At 44.7% G+C, this 18344-nt stretch overlaps 2 protein-coding genes across 2 annotated transcripts in view; one reads left to right on the plus strand and one right to left on the minus strand.

Annotated features, from left to right (window-relative positions):
- The window catches only part of LOC144953332 (uncharacterized), a 446639-nt gene that overhangs the window by 16702 nt on the left and 411593 nt on the right, over nt 1-18344 (plus strand).
- Nucleotides 6443-18344, minus strand: part of LOC144953325 (uncharacterized) — a 378709-nt gene continuing 366807 nt past the window's right edge. The window contains exons 10-11 of the mRNA XM_078883889.1: nt 8252-8850; nt 6443-6542 (exon numbers count right to left, since the gene is read on the minus strand). Of these exons, the coding sequence (XP_078740015.1) occupies nt 6443-6542; nt 8252-8850 (699 nt within the window). The remainder of the gene's footprint in view (nt 6543-8251; nt 8851-18344) is intronic.

An 18344-nucleotide genomic window follows, 5' to 3' on the forward strand; every position in this document is an offset into this window, starting at 1 on the left:
GGGCCACGCGGGCGTACGAGCCGAGGGGGCACCGTCAGAAGCGGGAGCCAACCCTGGGAACAGTAGGGAGCTACTGGGAGGTGTAAAGCTGCAGATAGAGATAGGTAGTAAGGTTGTGTGTGAGGAGCAGCGGAGTGGCTGCCAGGAGTCGCAGGAGCGACGAGAAGGCGAGACAGCACGAGGCCGTGAGAGCTGCAGCAGGAACAGCCAAGGGAGCTGTGTGAGAGTACAGCAGCGGAGCTGCTGTGGGGCTGCGAGAGCGACAAGAACAGCAGCGGGGCTGCTGATGTGGACTGGAGTGACATCGGAACCAGCACAGAGAGAATAAGAGAGACAGCCGTGTGGGGACGCAGTACGGACCGAATAAAGGACACTGAGCCAGATATCGTGGTCAAGTCTTTTATTACAATAGTATTACAGTTTACATGTTATAAAGTACAGTTTATCCCCGACATACTTCGGGATTAGGGACTGGTACGTTGATGAACGATTAACAACGGGGACCTTTCCCCTCAAGGAACACGTGTTAATCGGGTAGACAGCCAAGATGCTGCACACTTGTGTGACGGAGATCCTCCACCTGAAATTCTCTTAACATGTTTTTGTTAGGAACATTATAAAATAAAGACCGGACAAACATTTGTAAAAAATACGTTTTTATTCATCTGCAATCATGTCCTATGTTCACACATTTCCAGTACCATGCAAACCATTTCCGTTCCAGGAATACCAAAGCATTAAAGTATCATTAAACTTTCACAAAAACTGTTAAACTAAAATGATTAAAATTACACACAAAAGTACTCGATACGGCTTAAAATGTGTAACCACATGATGTAATATTTTTTCAGTCACCCCGAGCTCTCTGTTTGACCCTCGAGCCACTCCATTACATCCAGCCATCTCTCGGGATCCAACTGCATGGGATCGAAGGTGGAAACTTCTTCAGGACTCATTGCAGCACCTTGAATTTCAGCTTTTGATTTCAGTGTCCTATCATTGTGGATCTTCTGATGCCTGTTCATGGTTGATGAGTGTGCAAATGCCTTCCCACACACAGAGCACAGGAATGGCTTCACGCCCGTGTGTGTTTTCTGATGGTCTTGAAGAGTTGACGATTGTGCAAATGTCTTCCCACACACAGGGCACAGGAATGGCTTCTCGCCCGTGTGCGTTTTCTTATGATCTTGAAGAGTTGATGACCGTGCAAGTGTCTTCCCACACACAGAGCACATGAACGGCTTCTCGCCCGTGTGTTTTCTCTGGTGTCTCTGAAGATGTGATGGCCATGAAAAGGACTTCCCACACACAGAGCAATTGAATGGCTTCTTGCCTCCGTGTGCGTGGGGCTGTGGTGTGCGTCTCTGCTCCATGTAAGCGTAGTAATAGCAGCGGTGTTATCGAGTCAAAAGTATGCTATCGGCCGCAAGGATGTTTAGCGTTGAGTTTTAAATTTCGTTAACTGCTGAAACAAGAACGACACTCGCGTCTAACCGAGACGCAAAAAAATCCGCTAATTTGACGACGAACAGAGTTTATCCGCGAAAATAGACACTTACTTGTAGATTCACGGTATATCGATGTCTGGAACCCGTCCGAAGATATCGCCACGAACTCTCCCGACGCAAAGTCGCCTAACTGTCGACACAGCAATTGTGCTCGCCAGGCTGCGTTGTCTCGCGGTTGAAGGGCGATCAGCAGAGCGACGAGTCGAGCGTCCAACCTCATCAAGTTCCCTCTCGAAATGGCATTGAGCTCTGCTTCTGAGCCGCCTTATAACTCCCCCCCTAGGATCCAATCCTTTGTCTTTCAGGATATTTGCATTCGATTGTTAATTTTGGAAGGCACAATCCGCATGTCTATTAACATACCGAAGGGTAATGTGCCCATTGTGCTTCATGCATGAATATGTAAGTGCATCTCAGTGTGCAATTGTGCGCTTATTTTGAATAAATGAAAAAAATTGTCCTCGATTTAAAGTGAATGCAGAGAAATTAGCATGTAACTTTAGAAAAGGAAGAGAACGGCCTTCTCGACGAGGGAGTGAAACCCAATAGGTAATATTATTTTTAAATCCTTTATATTAAGTTCACTTGCTTGCGCGCTTGCTTGCTTGCGCGCTTACGACCGTGCAAATCTTTCAGTCGTTTTTTTTACCCACTTCCCGTGATCCAATCGAGCTGACATTTTGCACACAGACTCGTTGTGCATGACAATTAATTTTCGTGAATTTTTTTTCCCAAAAATTTACACTTTTTATGCAAAAAAAATTGTATGTCATTACCAATTGCTTAATGGTGGCAAGCAATCATATGACCCATAGGTGACAGCCATCTCAAGCCAGAGGACGAGAGGACTCTAGCCGCCACGCATATAAAGGATTTATAGTGAAAAACTTTGTTTTTACGGGTTATTTTTTTAAATCCTTTATATTAAGTTCACTTGCTTGCACGCTTACGACCGTGCAAATCTTTCAGTCGATCTTTAACCCACTTCCCGTGATTCAATCGAGCTGACATTTTGCACACAGACTTGTTGTGCGTGACAATTTATTTTCGTGAGTTTTTTTCTTCCAAAATTTTACACTTTTTAGGAGAAAATTAATTATATTTAATTACCAATTGCATAATGGTGGCAGGCAATCATCTGACCCATAGGTGGCAGCAATCTCAAGCCAGAGGACGAGAGGACTCTAGCCGCCACGCATATGAAGGATTTATAGTGAAAAACTTTGTTTTCACGGGTTAATTTTTACAGCGTTACAATGGATAGGTTGTAGTTCATAGGTTATAATATTATGTTTCACTATGATAGAGCTTAAGATGTGAGAGTCTACAATATCAGAGTTGATCAAATGCGACGATCAAGGGCGTCAATCGGGTGAGTTTGATCAGAGGCTTTAATCAAAGGCGTCATCCCATCACGGAACACCACCTCCCTGCGTATATCACAGCAACAGATGCAACTACAGCAGCAACAACAGCAGCGACAACAACAGCAGCAACATCATATTTCGAGAGCGACGCAGCTACTTCCGATTCTGCTGCCCAGCTGTTTGTAGTCGGGACCTGCTCTCGCAGGACCCCACACGTCTTTAGAAATGATTGCGATGATAAGGTCTGAGCTGAGAATTAAGTCACTCAAGATTACTTTGTTTAACCATAACTTTAGGTAGGTTAGTGTCATCGGGGCTGTGTGAATACTACTCATGAATGAAATCACACTCCTGTATGACCGACATTGTACTAATTTTGGTTGATCGAGTAGAACAAGGCACGTGCCATGTCCAGACGAATTCTTATCAATAACAGTGTCCTTAAATATGATGCTAAAATAAATGTTAACACTGGATTAAACGTGCACCTCTTAACCCCTCCCTCGCATTTACGACTAACGATTTGCATTTGCACGTAACATACATTAAAACCCATTAAAATGCTAATACGACCATATTGTTATTCTAAAATTTGAATGCGGTTCACATATCCGACCCCCGGTTCGATTGAACAGATAATTTACATACATATCTATATGTCCCCCAAGTTGCTCCGCCCATGGCGGGGTCAGGTAGAGGTCATAGAGGTGGGTGATGTAAAGACAGTGCGTCAACTAAGGGACAATTGGTGACATCAAGATAGAGAGAGTTCGAGAAGGGAAGGCGAGACCAAGTGTGGGCGGAGGTTCACGCCGAGAATGAGAGAGGGGGAGGAACGAGGTTCGGGGCTGTGTTGGCTGGTTGCTGTCTCGTCGTCGTCTTTGCTATATCGTGACGCCTGAGGTCTGAAACCGCGTTAAAGGCTAAATAAAAGAACCCTCTGCAGTCTGAGTCCGGAGTCATTACAATTATAACGATTCATTATTTTACGGGCTAATATTGGGTTTGTGCGATTATTTTACATATTCCTACTGAATATTGCTATTTGATGCCATTGAGATGGAACATTCATCTAATAGTGGACAGCTTGATCCTAATACCACCAAAGTGTTATTCAAATAATTTTAATCCCATCCTGATCCTGCACCTTCCGTTTCACATATTCCACCCTTGGTTCGCACGTCCATATTACATACATACATTTAACATGCATACATGTTACATACAGACTTATTACATTCATGCATATTACATACAGACATGTTACATACTCACGAGCATGGTGTGATTCTTAGAGGAACACGGTGTGAAGCTAAGAATTCGAATGAGATTCGAATATCACACTTCAATGTACGGTGTTCTAATCTGTAACACTAATTTATGATGTTATTTCATAGCGTTATAATGTATTGCTCATAGCTTATATTGTTAGAGTTCACAACATTATAGTTTACTATAACCCTAATTTGTAATGTTATTTTAAAGCGTTACAATGAATAGCTCATAGTTTAAAGGTTATATTGTTAGAGTTTTTAATGTTAGAGTATGCAATGTGAGTTTACAATTTGAGAGTTTGTGGACGTGCCCTGTTCTCGTGGGACCCGACACGGATTTGGAAATAATTGTTATGATCATGTCTGAGCTGGGATGAGCGACTAATGTTTACTTTGATTAATCATAACTGTGTGTAAGTGAGTGCCATCGGGGCTTAGCGAATACTACTCATGAATGAACTCATACTTCTTTTGGATAGAAATTTGAAATCGTGTTGGTAGAACAAGTCGCCTGCCTTTTCTAGACGAATTGTTATCTTCAAGTGCGTCCGTAAATATAGTGCTAAAATACACAGCATAGGGAAGGCTGCATTGTTGGGGAGATGTAGTTTGGCTAAGGCGCTGTGGCGGGTGATGACACGGATTCTGAAACAACTAGCAGTCGCCGCCCGCTTCGCGGGCGGTGTGTATATACTTGGTTGGTGGGGAGTTGAAAGTGGCTGGACACAATATACATGTTTTGGTGATTGTTTTATGTTTATTTTTGTGAGGTTATATGCATTTTTATGAGACGCTCAATCGACAATATTAAAGAATGCAACTTATTCAAATATAGAATGCAACTTATTGAAATATCTGGCGATACACGATATTCTTCGTGTACACTCCGTCTTCCTCCTCGTCGTCAGGTCCCTCAATAAGCGCCTTGATGTTGGATCTTGCCGTGACTCGCGATAGTGCCACGTACAGTTGGCCGTGCGAGAAGCATGGCGTTGGTAGATATAATCCCAGGTTGTGAACAGTTTGCCCTTGCGCCTTGTTGATGGTCATCGCGAAGGCTGGGACAATGGGGAACTGTTTGCGCCGAAGTCGAAATAGGAAGTCCTTCGTGTCCAATTCGCGGCGGATATGGTTGTTCTCAAGCAGCGAGTCCAAGACCAAGTGTGGGTACTCGGAAAGCTGCGGGAGGTCGTCAAAGTCCGACAGAGCCATCCCACCTGCCGTGAGGAACTCGTGGAGGCTGTGAAGGGTCTTGAACTTTACCATTTCTTTTATTTTATTTGATGCTGCTAATCCTGCATAATGCACGGGTATAAGTAGTACTAATCACATACCTGCATTTCCCATATCCCTTCCCTTTGATGCTGCTAATCTTGCATAATAATTTTGTATAAGAAAAAAATAGGTGGCCCCATAACGGATTTGCCTGTGTGTGTACATACAGACGGAGGATGCAGGGGCCAACCTGTGTGCGATCGGAACGGTGCAATTGCTGACCAATGTCACTGTGGATGGCGCACACGCTGACGCACACCGGAGCTGTGTCTTTGCGATGCAAGGGCATGGTGGATGGTGGAGCGCATATGGATGGTGCGTTACGAATAAAATAAAACAAAACAAACCGCTGGAAGCAGCCATGCGAGCAGGCTACCTTGAGAGCGATCGCGAATGGGTTGCGTGTCTGGAAGAAGCCTCGCTCTTTCAGATGCCGTACCAGCTTCGTCAACTCTTCGCTACCATTCTGCTGTATTCCATGCCAGCAGATACGAAGGCTCTCTGGGATAAATTCTACGACGAATTGGCTCGCGATTACGAGTACCAGTACCGCCAGCTGACCAACAAAGAAGAAATGGTAAATCTTCTTGGTTCTTTCGGTAAAGTCACGTAGAAGGGAAGTAATAAAATTAAAAAAATTAAACATAATAAAATAATTCTCACGACGTTTCGGCCACAACGCAAGCAGCCGTCCTCAGTTGAAAACCAGGTCTGTCGAGGCGACAGCGTCTGAATGAAACAGCACACGAGCTTGGAGCATATATAGAAGCTGGGTTGGAAGGGTGGGAAAGAGCGCCTTGACAAAAGAATTTGCATATCAAGAGCAATTTAGCATATTTATGGGAAATGCAGGTATGTGATTAGTACTACTTATGCCCGTGCACTATGCAGGATTAGCAGCATCAAAGGGAGGGGATATGGGAAATGCAGGTATGTGATTAGTACTACTTATACCCGTGCATTATGCAGGATTAGTAGCATCAAAGAAAATAAAATAAATGGTAAAGTTCAAGACTCTTCACAGCCTCCACGAGTTCCTCACGGCAGGTGGGATGGCTCTGTCGGACTTTGACGACCTCCCGCAGCTTTCCGAGTACCCACACTTGGTCTTGGACTCGCTGCTTGAGAACAACCATATCCGCCGCGAATTGGACACGAAGGACTTCCCATTTCAACTTCGGCACAAACAGTTCCCCATTGTCCCAGCATTCGCGATGACCATCAACAAGGCGCAAGGGCAAACTGTTCACATCCTGGGATTATATCTACCAACGCCATGCTTGTCGCACAGCCAACTGTACGTGGCACTATCGCGAGTCACTGCAAGATCCAACATCATGGCGCTTATTGAGGGACCTGACGACGAGGAGGAAGACGGAGTGTACACGAAGAATATCGTGTATCGCCAGATATTTCAATAAGTTGCATTCTATATTTTAATAAGTTGCATTATTGAATTTTGTCGATTGAGCGTCTCATTAAAATACATATAACCTCACAAAAATATACATAAAACAATCACCAAAACATGTCTATTGTATCCAGCCACTTTCAACTCCCCACCAACCAAGCACATACACACCGCCCGCGAAGCGGGCGGCGACTGCTAGTACACACATATGAGCAAAGTGTGATATTAATATGACCACACTGTGATTCTAATGATTCTAATGAGATTATAATACCTTACCTCCGTTTACATGGTTATATATTTAAAGTCTACTTTATATTCGTTTAATGTTTAGTGTTATCGTTAATAGTGTTACAGTTTACATGTTATAGAGTATAGTTTATCCATGGCATGTTTCGGGATTAGGGACTGGTACGTTTAGAAACGATTAGCAACGGGGACCTTTCCCTTCAAGGAACATGATAATGGGGGAGTCAACCAAGATGCTGCCGATAAAGAGCAGACTTGTGTGACGGAGATCTTCCACCTGAAACTCGCTTAACACGTTTTTGCTATGAACATTGTAAAATAAATAAGGGACTAACGTTTATTAAAAATACGTTTTTATTCATCTGCAATCATTTTTACGTTAAAACTCGAACCTAATGTTTGATATGTCCTATATTCAAACAGTTACAGTACAATGCAAACCATATCCGTTCCAGGAATACCAAAGCGTTAAAGTATTATTCCCCATGATTTCCTTATTAGTTCACCACGTTTGTTCACTGTGCGTCTATGTTGAAGTCAAGGCCATATATCCAACGAACTCGTCATCAATGTACATCCTGAAATCGGTTATCTAAAGTCGATCATTACCAACCAAAAAAGCTTTATACTTGAAAAAAACCGTTTAAAATGTTGAGTAAAGATCAAACTACAGATACATTTCAACTTTAGCTCAACAGGAACACTTAACGACTACAATTGAACCCTCTCACAACCATTGCTCAAAACATCACTTCAGCAAGTAATCCGATAACATTACAAACCACCACTGTGCACGTCACGAAACTCTCACAAAAACTGTAAAACTAAAGGGTCAAAATTACTCAAAAAAGTACTCAAGACGGCTTAATCGGTAAACCACATACAACATAATTGTTCAGTCATCTCTGGCTCTCGGTTTGACGCTCGAGCCACTCCATTACATCCAGCCATCTCTCGGGATCCAACTGCATGGGATCGAAGGTGGAATTATCTTCAGGAATCATTGCAGCACCTTGAATTTCACCTTTTGATTTCAGTTTCCTATCATCGTGGATCTTCTGATGCCTCTTCCGTTTTTATTACTTTGCAAATGACTTTCCACACACAGTGCACAGGAATGGCTTCTCGACCGTGTGTGTTTGCATATGAGCTTGAAAATTAGACGACTGTGCAAATGACTTCCCACACACAGGGCATAGGAATGGCTTTTCACCAGTGTGTGTTCTCTGATGGTTTTGAAGATTTGATGAACGTGCAAATGCCTTCCCACACACAGGGCATAGGAATGGCTTCTCCCCAGTGTGTGTTCTCTGATGGTTTTGAAGAGTTGATGAGTGTGAAAATGTCTTACCACACACAGGGCATAGGAATGGCTTCTCACCAGTGTGTGTTCTCTGATGGTTTTGAAGAGTTGATGAGTGTGCAAATGTCTTCCCACACACAGAGCACAGGAATGGCTTCTCGCCCGTGTGTGTTCTCTGATGTTCTTGAAGAGTTGACGAGTGTGCAAATGCCTTCCCACATACAGAACACAGGAATGGCTTCTTGCCCGTGTGCGTTTTTTTGTGTTCTTGAAGATATGATGACTGTGCAAATGCCTTCCCACATACAGAACACAGGAATGGCTTCTCGCCCGTGTGTGTTTTCTGATGGCGTTGGCAGTTTGCTGAAAGTGAAAATGCTATCCCACACACAGAACACAGGAATGGTTTCTCACCCGTGTGTGTTCTCTGGTGTCTCTGAAGATGTGATGGCCGTGAAAAGGACTTCCCACACACAGAGCAATTGAATGGCTTCTTGCCTCCGTGTGCGTGGGGCTGTGGAGATCGTCTCTGCTCCATGTGAGCGTCGTAACAGCAGCGGTGTTATTGAGTCAAAAGTACGCTATCGGCCGCAAGGATGTTTAGCGTTGAGTTTTAGATTTTGTTAACTGATAAAACAAGAACGACACTCGCGTCAAAGCGAGACGCAAAAAAATCCCGTAAATTTGACGACGAACACGTTTAAGATTTTATCCGCGAAAATAGACACTTACTTGTAGATTCACGGTATATCGATGTCTAGAACCCGTCTGAAAATGTCGCCACGAACTCTCCGGACGCAAAGTCGACACAGCAATTGTGCTCGCCAGGCTGCGTTGTCTCGCGGTTGAAGGGCGATCAGCAGAGCGACGAGTCGAGCGTTCAACCTCATCAAGTTCCCTCTCGAAATGGCATTGAGCTCTGCTTCTGAGCCGCCTTATAACTCCCCCCCTAGGATCCAATCCTTTGTCTTTCAGGATATTTGCATTCGATTGTTAATTTTGGAAGGCACAATCCGCATGCATTTTAACATACCGAAGGGTAATGTGCCCATTGTGCTTCATGCATGAATATGTAAGTGCATCTCAGTGTGTAATTGTGCGCTTATTTTGAATAAATGGAAAAACTTTGTCCTCAATTTATAGTGAATGCAGAGAAATTAGCATGTAACTTTAGAAAAGGAAGAGAGCGGCCTTCTCGACGAGGGAGTGAAACCCAATAGGTAATATTGTTTTACAGCGTTACAATGGATAGGTTGTAGTTCATAGGTTATAATATTATGTTTCACTATGATAGAGATTAACATGTGAGAGTATACAATATCAGAGTTGATCAAATGCGACGATCAAGGGCGTCAATCGGGTGAGTTTGATCAGAGGCTTTAATCAAAGGCGTCATCCCATCACGGAACACCACCTACCTGCGTTTATTACAGCAACAGAAATAACTTCAGCAGCAACAACAGCAGCGACAACAACAGCAGCAACATCACATTTCGAGGGCGACGCAGCTACTTCCGATTCTGCTGCCCAGCTGTTTGTACTCAGGACCTGCTCTCGCAGGACCCCACACGTCTTTGGAAATGATTGCGATGATCACTCAAGATTACTTTGTTTAACCATAACTTTAGGTAGGTTAGTGTCATCGGGGCTGTGTGAATACTACTCATGAATGAAATCACACTCCTGTATGACCGACATTGTACTAATTTTGGTTGATCGAGTAGAACAAGGCACGTGCCACGTCCAGACGAATTATTATCAACAACAGTGTCCTTAAATATGATGCTAAAATAAATGTTAACACTGGATTAAACGTGCACCTGTTAACCCCTCCCTCGCATTTACGACTAACGATTTGCATTTGCACATAACATACATTAAAGCCCATTAAAATGCTAATACGACCATATTGTTTTTTAAAAAATTTGAATGCGATTCTTGCCCTGTACCCCCCACAGTTCACATATCCGACCCCCGGCTCGATTGAAAAGATAATTTACATACATATGTGTAGAGTGAGATTTTAATACTTCTAATGAGATTTAAATACCGTACCTCCGTTTATGGTGCTATAAACTATACAACCAGTTGATATTTCTTTTGTCGTTTAATGTTTAGTGTTATTGTTTATATTGTTATCAATTTACTTGTTTTTTAAGTACAGGTGATTCCCGGTATTCTTCGGTATTCTGGACCTGAACTTTGCGAAACGAATCATAACGAGGACCTTTCCCCACCAGAGCGCAATCCGCTCATGAAAAGATCACATGGCGGCGGGAACACGTGCTTCCATGGGCAGTGGGGGACAGGGCATGGTTGTATTGCCCACAGGTGCCACCGGGAAAATCCCCTAAGTTGCTCCGCCCATGGCGGGGTCAGGTAGAGGTCATAGAGGTGGGTGATGTAAAGACAGTACGTCAACTAAGGGACAAGTGGTGGCAACAAGATAGAGAGAGTTCGAGAAGGGAAGGCGAGACCATGTGTGGGCGGAGGTTCACGCCGAGAATGAGAGGGGGAGGAACGAGGTGTTGGCTGGTTGCTGTCTCGTCGTCGTCATTATATCACACTTCAATGTAAGGTGTTCTGATCTGTAACACTAGTTTATGATGTTATTTTATAGCGTTTTAATGTATCGCTCATAGTTTACAATAGCACTAGTTTGTATTGTTGTCCCGCCTTCCCTTCTTGAACTCTCTCTATCCTATTGTCACCGCTTGTCCCTTAGTAGATGCACTGTCTTTACATCAACAACAGTTTTTAGACACCACGTGCGTCAGGACAGCAGCTGCATCAAAATTTAATACTCAACTGTAGGTGTAAGCGGTGTGACCACACTCACCTGTCAACAACAAGAAAACAACACAATAACCACAACAACAATCCTAACACGCTTCCACGTTGTTCAACTGGACCCTTCAATTGTCCGTGTGTTGGGCTGGGATCCTACGAGCGCAACCTTGCGCATTTTGACCTGGTTCTCGACGCCGGTCCCTCGCCCATGGTGGAATCTTGTGCCTTTCGGGGCGTCAAGGGTTCGCACCACAGCCTTGAAGGATTAGGCAGGTCCCTGGCTTCTTTTGAGAAACATGACCGGGTTCCAGGCACCGATTCCTCACACGTGGGGGATCCTTGAAGCACCCCGGGCCTCAGGGGCTCGGAAACTGTGAGCGGCACAACACATTTCCTTTGGCGTACGGTTTCCGTTGCCAAGCACCCCACTACGTCGGACACACCAGACTCGGGCTGTACAGGACATGGGGATGAGCTGTCTGGGTGGGGACGGACATATGTCTTGAGGCGGGATGGGTGGACGAACCTGCGGCGACGCCCTATCTACATTCGTACACACTTAGGCCGTTTCATCTCTATGACTTCAGCTGTATCACTATAAACGATAACACTCAACATTAAACGACTATAAACTGGTTTCCTAATTAATTAAAACATAAACGGAGGTACGGTATTCAAATCTCATTAGAAGTATTATAATCGCACTCTGCTCATATGTATGTAAAGCGAACGTTCCATCGAACCAGGTGTTGGATATGCGAACTGTGGCGGGTGCAGGGTCAGAATCGAATTCAAATTCCTAGAATAACAATATTGTCGTATTAGCATTTTACTGTGCTTGACTGTATGTTACGTGTAAATGCAAATTGTTAGTCGTAAATGCGAGGCAGAGGTTAAGAGGTGCATGTTTAATCCAGTGTTAATGTTTATTTTAGCATCATATTTAAGGACAATATTGGTAATACAAATTATTCTGGACATGGCAAGTGCCTTGTTCGTCTCGATCAACCAAAATTAGTACAATGTCGGTCATAAAGGAGTGCGAGTTATTTCATGAGTAGTATTCGCTGAGCCCCCAGATACTAACCTACACACAGTTATGGTTAAACAAAGTAACGTTTAGTCGCTAAATTCTCAGCTCAGACATGATCATCGCATGTGGGGTCCCGTGAGAGCAGGGCCTGGCTACAAATAGTCGAGCAGCAGAAACAGCAGAATCAGAAGTAGTTGCGTCGCCCTCAAAATGTGTTGCTGCTGCTGTTGTTGCTGCTGCTGCTGCTGTTGCTGCTGCTGCTGTTGCTGCTGCTGCTGCTGTTGCTGCTGCTGCTGCTGTTGCTGCTGCTGCTGCTGCTGTTGCTGCTGCTGCTGCTGTTGCTGCTGCTGCTGTTGCTGCTGCTGCTGTTGCTGCTGTTGCTGCTGTTATTGGTGCTGCTTGAGTTACTTCTGTTGCTGTTGTGTCGGGTGGTGGCTCATTTACTCATCACCACCCATAATCATCAACACAAAGCATCAGCATCAACACCCATTATCATCACCAATCATCATTATCACTATCAACTCACCATCACCAACCATCGTCACCATCACCACCCAACCATCACAACATTCATCATAACCACCACAAATCATCCATCATCATCAACACCCATAATCACAACAACCCATCATCATCACCACCCATCATCATAACCTCACTAATCATTACCACCACCCATCATCATCACTACCACCCATCATAATCACTACACATTATCATCACCAACCATCATCATTACCACCCTTCATAATCACCACCCATCATCATCATCACCACCATCCATTATCAAGAAACATCATCACCACCCATCATAAATTAAGAAACACACACAGCTACAAACATAGATATGTAACCTGACACAGACATAGATAACACACACAAATAAACAATCTCATTAACAACTTAATTATAAAAAGCCCAAATAACCACTGCCATGATAGGTGCACACAGACAAATCCTTTACACAATAACAATTTACATGGAACTCAAATTCACACTTAGTACAACCACCTCACTCACTTAAATATAACTACAGATCAAAAACTCTACTAAAAACCTGAATTTAAAAGTAAATAAACCAATGGGATGGTGTTTATACGCTTGAAATGTAATGAATGAAATGCAAGTTAATAATTCCAATTAAACAAAAAATAACTACGAACAAATATGAAGCCTGAGGCCTAGGTATATGCCAGGCCTGATGGCTAGGCATCGCTTCAGTCCTCGCCGCAGTAACGGCGACATCAAAGACAACACAAAGCGAGGGGGCAAATGTTTAATGTCGAAACGTGGACTCGGCTGATTCCGGTGACGCAAACCACCCGCACTGCACCACGTGGTGCGCCCGCCAAGCGCGTGGGGGCGGAGCCTCGCTATAGTGACGTCACCTCTGTTACGTCATAGCCACGCCTCCACCCGCAGTCGAGAGGAATGCGCACGAGTGAGCAGCAGCAGAAGAAGCCTTTGCAGAGCGAATTCTCAACGAGGTGAGAGCATCCCTGTTGACGATGTGTGTTGTTTATTTTTATTGCACGTTTTGACTACAAACTAAAGCTTCATTATTTTTGTGTATGTTGGTATTTGGATTTTCTGCAACCAAATTAAGACTATTAGTTAGGTTACTTGGCATGCTCTGATATGTTGCTGTTACTGTCATTGTTTAGACCCAAAGCAAGTCAACATTTAAAACGTTCATAACTAACCTGTTTAAATCTCATATAATATGATTAACATGTCTATAATTATTGTGTTCTGATTGCCTGCATAATTGTGTCCTGCATTACATGTTTTGAATGTTATCCAACACGGGGGAGGAGTCTGCCTTTTAGTTCAGACCCTAGCTGCTGCCATAGACGTCTCCTATCTGTGACGTCACAGCCACATGGGCGGTACCTCTGACATCACGTGACCAGTGACGTCATTCTCGGGTTATAACAGATAATTTAAGTATTGTCATTTGACCCCAATGACCTACAAGACATAGGGGGGCCTTTATCAAGCAGTAGATTAATACAAATGGGCTGTGCATCAACATGCTTGTCTGGATTAGAGGTTAAACATCACGGTTATGTTTGGCGATTATGTTTAATGCAATAGGCAGTTGGAATAAACATGTTCGCGTGGGTGGATGAGTGAGTGATCTGACGCACGCGTGAGTTGGAAAACAAGCGAGTGAGTGGACTTGTAAAACAAACGGCACGAAAGTGATTTGATTGGTACAGCGAGTGGTCAATATGGAATAATTGTGAGGATGAGTGATTCAAAAGGCTGATAAATCTGAGCGTTTTTACAACCTCTCCAGCCCCTCCAACATCAAACAGAAACGACTCCTTCACCACAAAACATGGACAGACAACGCAAGTGGGCTGATATCTTGGATGACTATGATGGTAAGTCCCAGTTACCTGCATCACGTGGCTTTTATGCAGAGGAGGCAGCTCCCTGATGGGAAAAGGTAAACGGTCAAGGGTGGCAGACAGCATGGATTTAGAGCTGCGTTTCAGCCATATTGGTTTAAACGGGGGTCTCAACTTTATGAAATTAATGATCTCAACATGCTTACAAAAATATGACTTGTAATGTTTTACTACCATGTGACTAATGTTTCTCAACAGCAGGTCATGGTATGTGTTAAGAGGTAATTACAAGAATCTCAGAATTAGTTCCGTGAATCTCCACGTGCTTCGTTCTCTAATACATTACTCGTCTTTTGAATTAATTTTAATTTCTGTAGCCCGGGAGTCATGGCGCCAGTCGACCACGTGGGGGGACATTATGGATGAAGTGGACCCTTTCCCAGGCCAAAGCTACGACCATCCCTCCCCAAAGGTGTGTATGGGGGTCTATGGGGGTCAAACACCACATTCTCTCCACACTCCCACACTATTGCACCAAAACATCACTACACCTCACATCACCACACCATCTCTTCACACCACCACCAACTCAATACAATATACTCTTAGTTTTTTCGGTAAATTCACGTATGTGACTCTTTCTTAGGTTTTTTCGGTGAAGTCACATACGTGAGTATGAATCCTTGCAGTCACGAAAGCTTCAAATCGATAATCAATACAATATCATAGAGCCTCATAAAGCGTCAATACCATCACAAGGCACCGTCTCTCCAGAACATTCCACAATTTCACCTCTCCATATCACAACACCATCTCCCAACACCATCACTCCATCCCTCCATCATCACGTCATACCATGAGTTAATGTGCATGTTTTCATCTGTACATAGATGTGCCAGTATGCATTTTTGTTTGTGTATGTGCCCGTCCATGTTTGTGTGCCTGCGAGAATGGATGTTGTCCTGAGTGCACATGTCTGAATGGTCATGTGCTTATCTTCGCGTGCACAGAGGAGCATTGGGGAGGTGAAGAACTTCAGCGGAGTGAAGCGTCTCCAGGAGGACAAGCGCCTTGCGAAGGAGAAATGCCCAATGGAAGAGAAGCGCCCCAATGAGGTGAAGCACCTCGCCAAGTTGAAGCACCAAACGGAGCAGAAGTGCCTTCGAAACAAAATCCTCAACGACGTGAAATGCGTCATGGAAAAGCGCCTCCTTGAAGAAACGCGCTTCATGGAGGAGAAGCGCCTTCGCGAGGTGAAGCGTCTCAAGGAGAAGCATCTGGAGGGAGAGAAGCGCCTCATAGATGTGAAGCAGGTCAAGGAAGAGAAGCGCCTCATGGAGGAGAAGCGGGTGGAAGAAGAGAAGCGCCTTGTCGAGGAGCAGCGCCTCATTGAGGTGCAGCGGGTCGAGGAAGAGAAGCGCCTCATGGAGGAGAATCGCCTCTTTGAGGTGAAGCGTCTCATAGAGCTGAAGCGTCTCGAGAAGAAGAAGAAGCGTCTTGAGGAGAGGCGCTTTCGCAAGGTGAAGCTCCTCGAGGAGAAACGTCTCATGCAGGAGAAGCGCCTCGTTGAAGTGAAGCGTCAAGAGGAGGAGCACTTGATGGAGGAGAAGCGTCTTGTGGAGCAAAAGCGCCTCGAGGAGGAGGAGGAGCGTCTCGCCAAGATCGAGCGACAATGGCTCCAGACCGATACCACCAGCAGCACCACCACCACTGCCACCGCCACCACCGCTACCACCACCGCCGCCACATACTCCAATCCTGTGTGGGGCCCAATTGCTCAGAGCTTTGGAGAAGAGGGCTTCCAAGAAGATAAAGAAAACTCCGGAGTCGCTGAGCCACGGTAAACCAGTCTGCGTGTGCATCCCCTGTGTGTTTATTTTTGTTATTTATTGCCATGCTTCTCACGCAGCATCAGCCTTACTCGGTCACGAAACTTTTTTTCAGGAGGATCCTGCCAAGTTTGCTCGCATTTTGCAACAAAGTTGCTACTGTTTGCGATCCAAATTGAACGATTTGCATTGCTTGTGTGGGTTCAGTAACAGGGAGAAAGCTGCAAAACCTTCCCAGAACAGGTGGCTGCATAATCCACACAGAGAATGTGGCCAAACGTGGAAATCAAAGCCAGGTCAATGTTGCTGTGACGCACAGGTGCTCAAGCCCTGTCGCGCTCTCAAAATTCACAGACACTGCAAACCCCACGTGTACATTCCGCTATACTGTGGACAGATTTATTTTTCATAATTGGTTTTTGGGTTAGACCACGTAACAAAGTGGACATATCTTCAGCATGTAACCCTCCATCCACCGTGAGATTTTCGCTGTATATCGCCTGTTTCCAGGCCAGCTGCCAAGTCGCCTTGTAATGCACAGCGACAGCTACCAATGAGAGGGGTGTTCAATTTAAAACGCGATGAGATGAGAGATGCGAGAGGCTCATCGCATGCAATGCACTCTGAGATGCCTTCGACGTCCAGGGAGGTGGCTCTCTCGACCACAAATCACTGACGGACACTTTTTTGAAATCGTGGATGTGTTGAAGCGACCAAATTGTCGTGTACTCATTCTTCACCATTACAGTTCAGATCTTGCTTCCCGCCTTGGCTATTATTGCTGCTGCATTGACCACACAGATCCACACCCATTCCGTCACAGTGGACGTTCAGGATCTCTACGGATGCCATTTGAAATGCTTAGGACATCATGTGCAAGGGGTCAATTAGAATACACATATAGAAACATGTCAATCTAGATTTGAAGTTTTCGTGACTACAGGGATCCATACTCTTTGGTTATTTCGGTAAATTCACGTAGGTATGAAATCAAATTAATTAAATCACGACGTTTCGATGGCCATGTTGTTATTGCAAGAACGTTTCTTGCTGTGGTTTTCTCACCTGATGATGATTGCCTGTGTTGCAATCGAAACGTTGTGATTTAATTTACTATATTTTATACCTACGTGACTTTACTGAAAGAGCCAAAATAATGTCACTTCAAATTATTCAGTTAAATTTGCACAGCAACGCCACCCACTACTGTGAAGCTACAGCAGTATGTGTGAGACACAGCTGCACCTATCTCAAGGATAGCCTAGCGCCATGAGAATGACAGCACCAATACTAAGCACACTCACTGGCCATGTCGTTATTGCGGTTTCTATTCAGCTCGAATTAATCCGCCACACATTCCACCCACGGACGATGCCTTCATATCGCCTGCCCGCCGTACTTTTCTTCATTATTGACAACTTGCAGCTCAGCACACGGCAGATGCCTGCGCAGCGCGACTCACGACCTCCTCTCGATACCAAGATCCAGGATGGTCATGTCTATGCGCCGCTTCTCGGTGGCAGCCCCAACAGTCTGGAACGATATCCCTCTGCACATTCGCAGCATCACCTCAATCGCCTCCTCATAGAGACACTTAAAAGCTCACCTCTACAATTATGCTTTTGAGCGACTCTGAGCTTGGCTCCGCGCCTCTGAGTTGCGGCCACTACGTCTGCAAATTTGCGCGCGTTACAAATTGAACTATTATTATTATTAGATGGCGATGCCTGCCGTAGCAGGAAGGTGAAACGGTGTCGTGTTGTCTCTTCACAGATCTGTGCCAGTGCAGCCCTCCTCCTCACTCGTCCAGGCCTTTGAAGTGAAGACAGAGGTTATGGAGGAGACGAAGGAAGAGGTGAAGGAGGAGATGATGGAGGATGAGGTAGAGACAGAGGAGGAGGAGAAATCGGAGGAAGAGAAGGCAAAGGAGGACGAGATTGTGATG

Source organism: Lampetra fluviatilis, chromosome 74, assembly GCF_964198595.1.
Source record: "Lampetra fluviatilis chromosome 74, kcLamFluv1.1, whole genome shotgun sequence".
NCBI classification, from domain to species: domain Eukaryota; kingdom Metazoa; phylum Chordata; class Hyperoartia; order Petromyzontiformes; family Petromyzontidae; genus Lampetra; species Lampetra fluviatilis.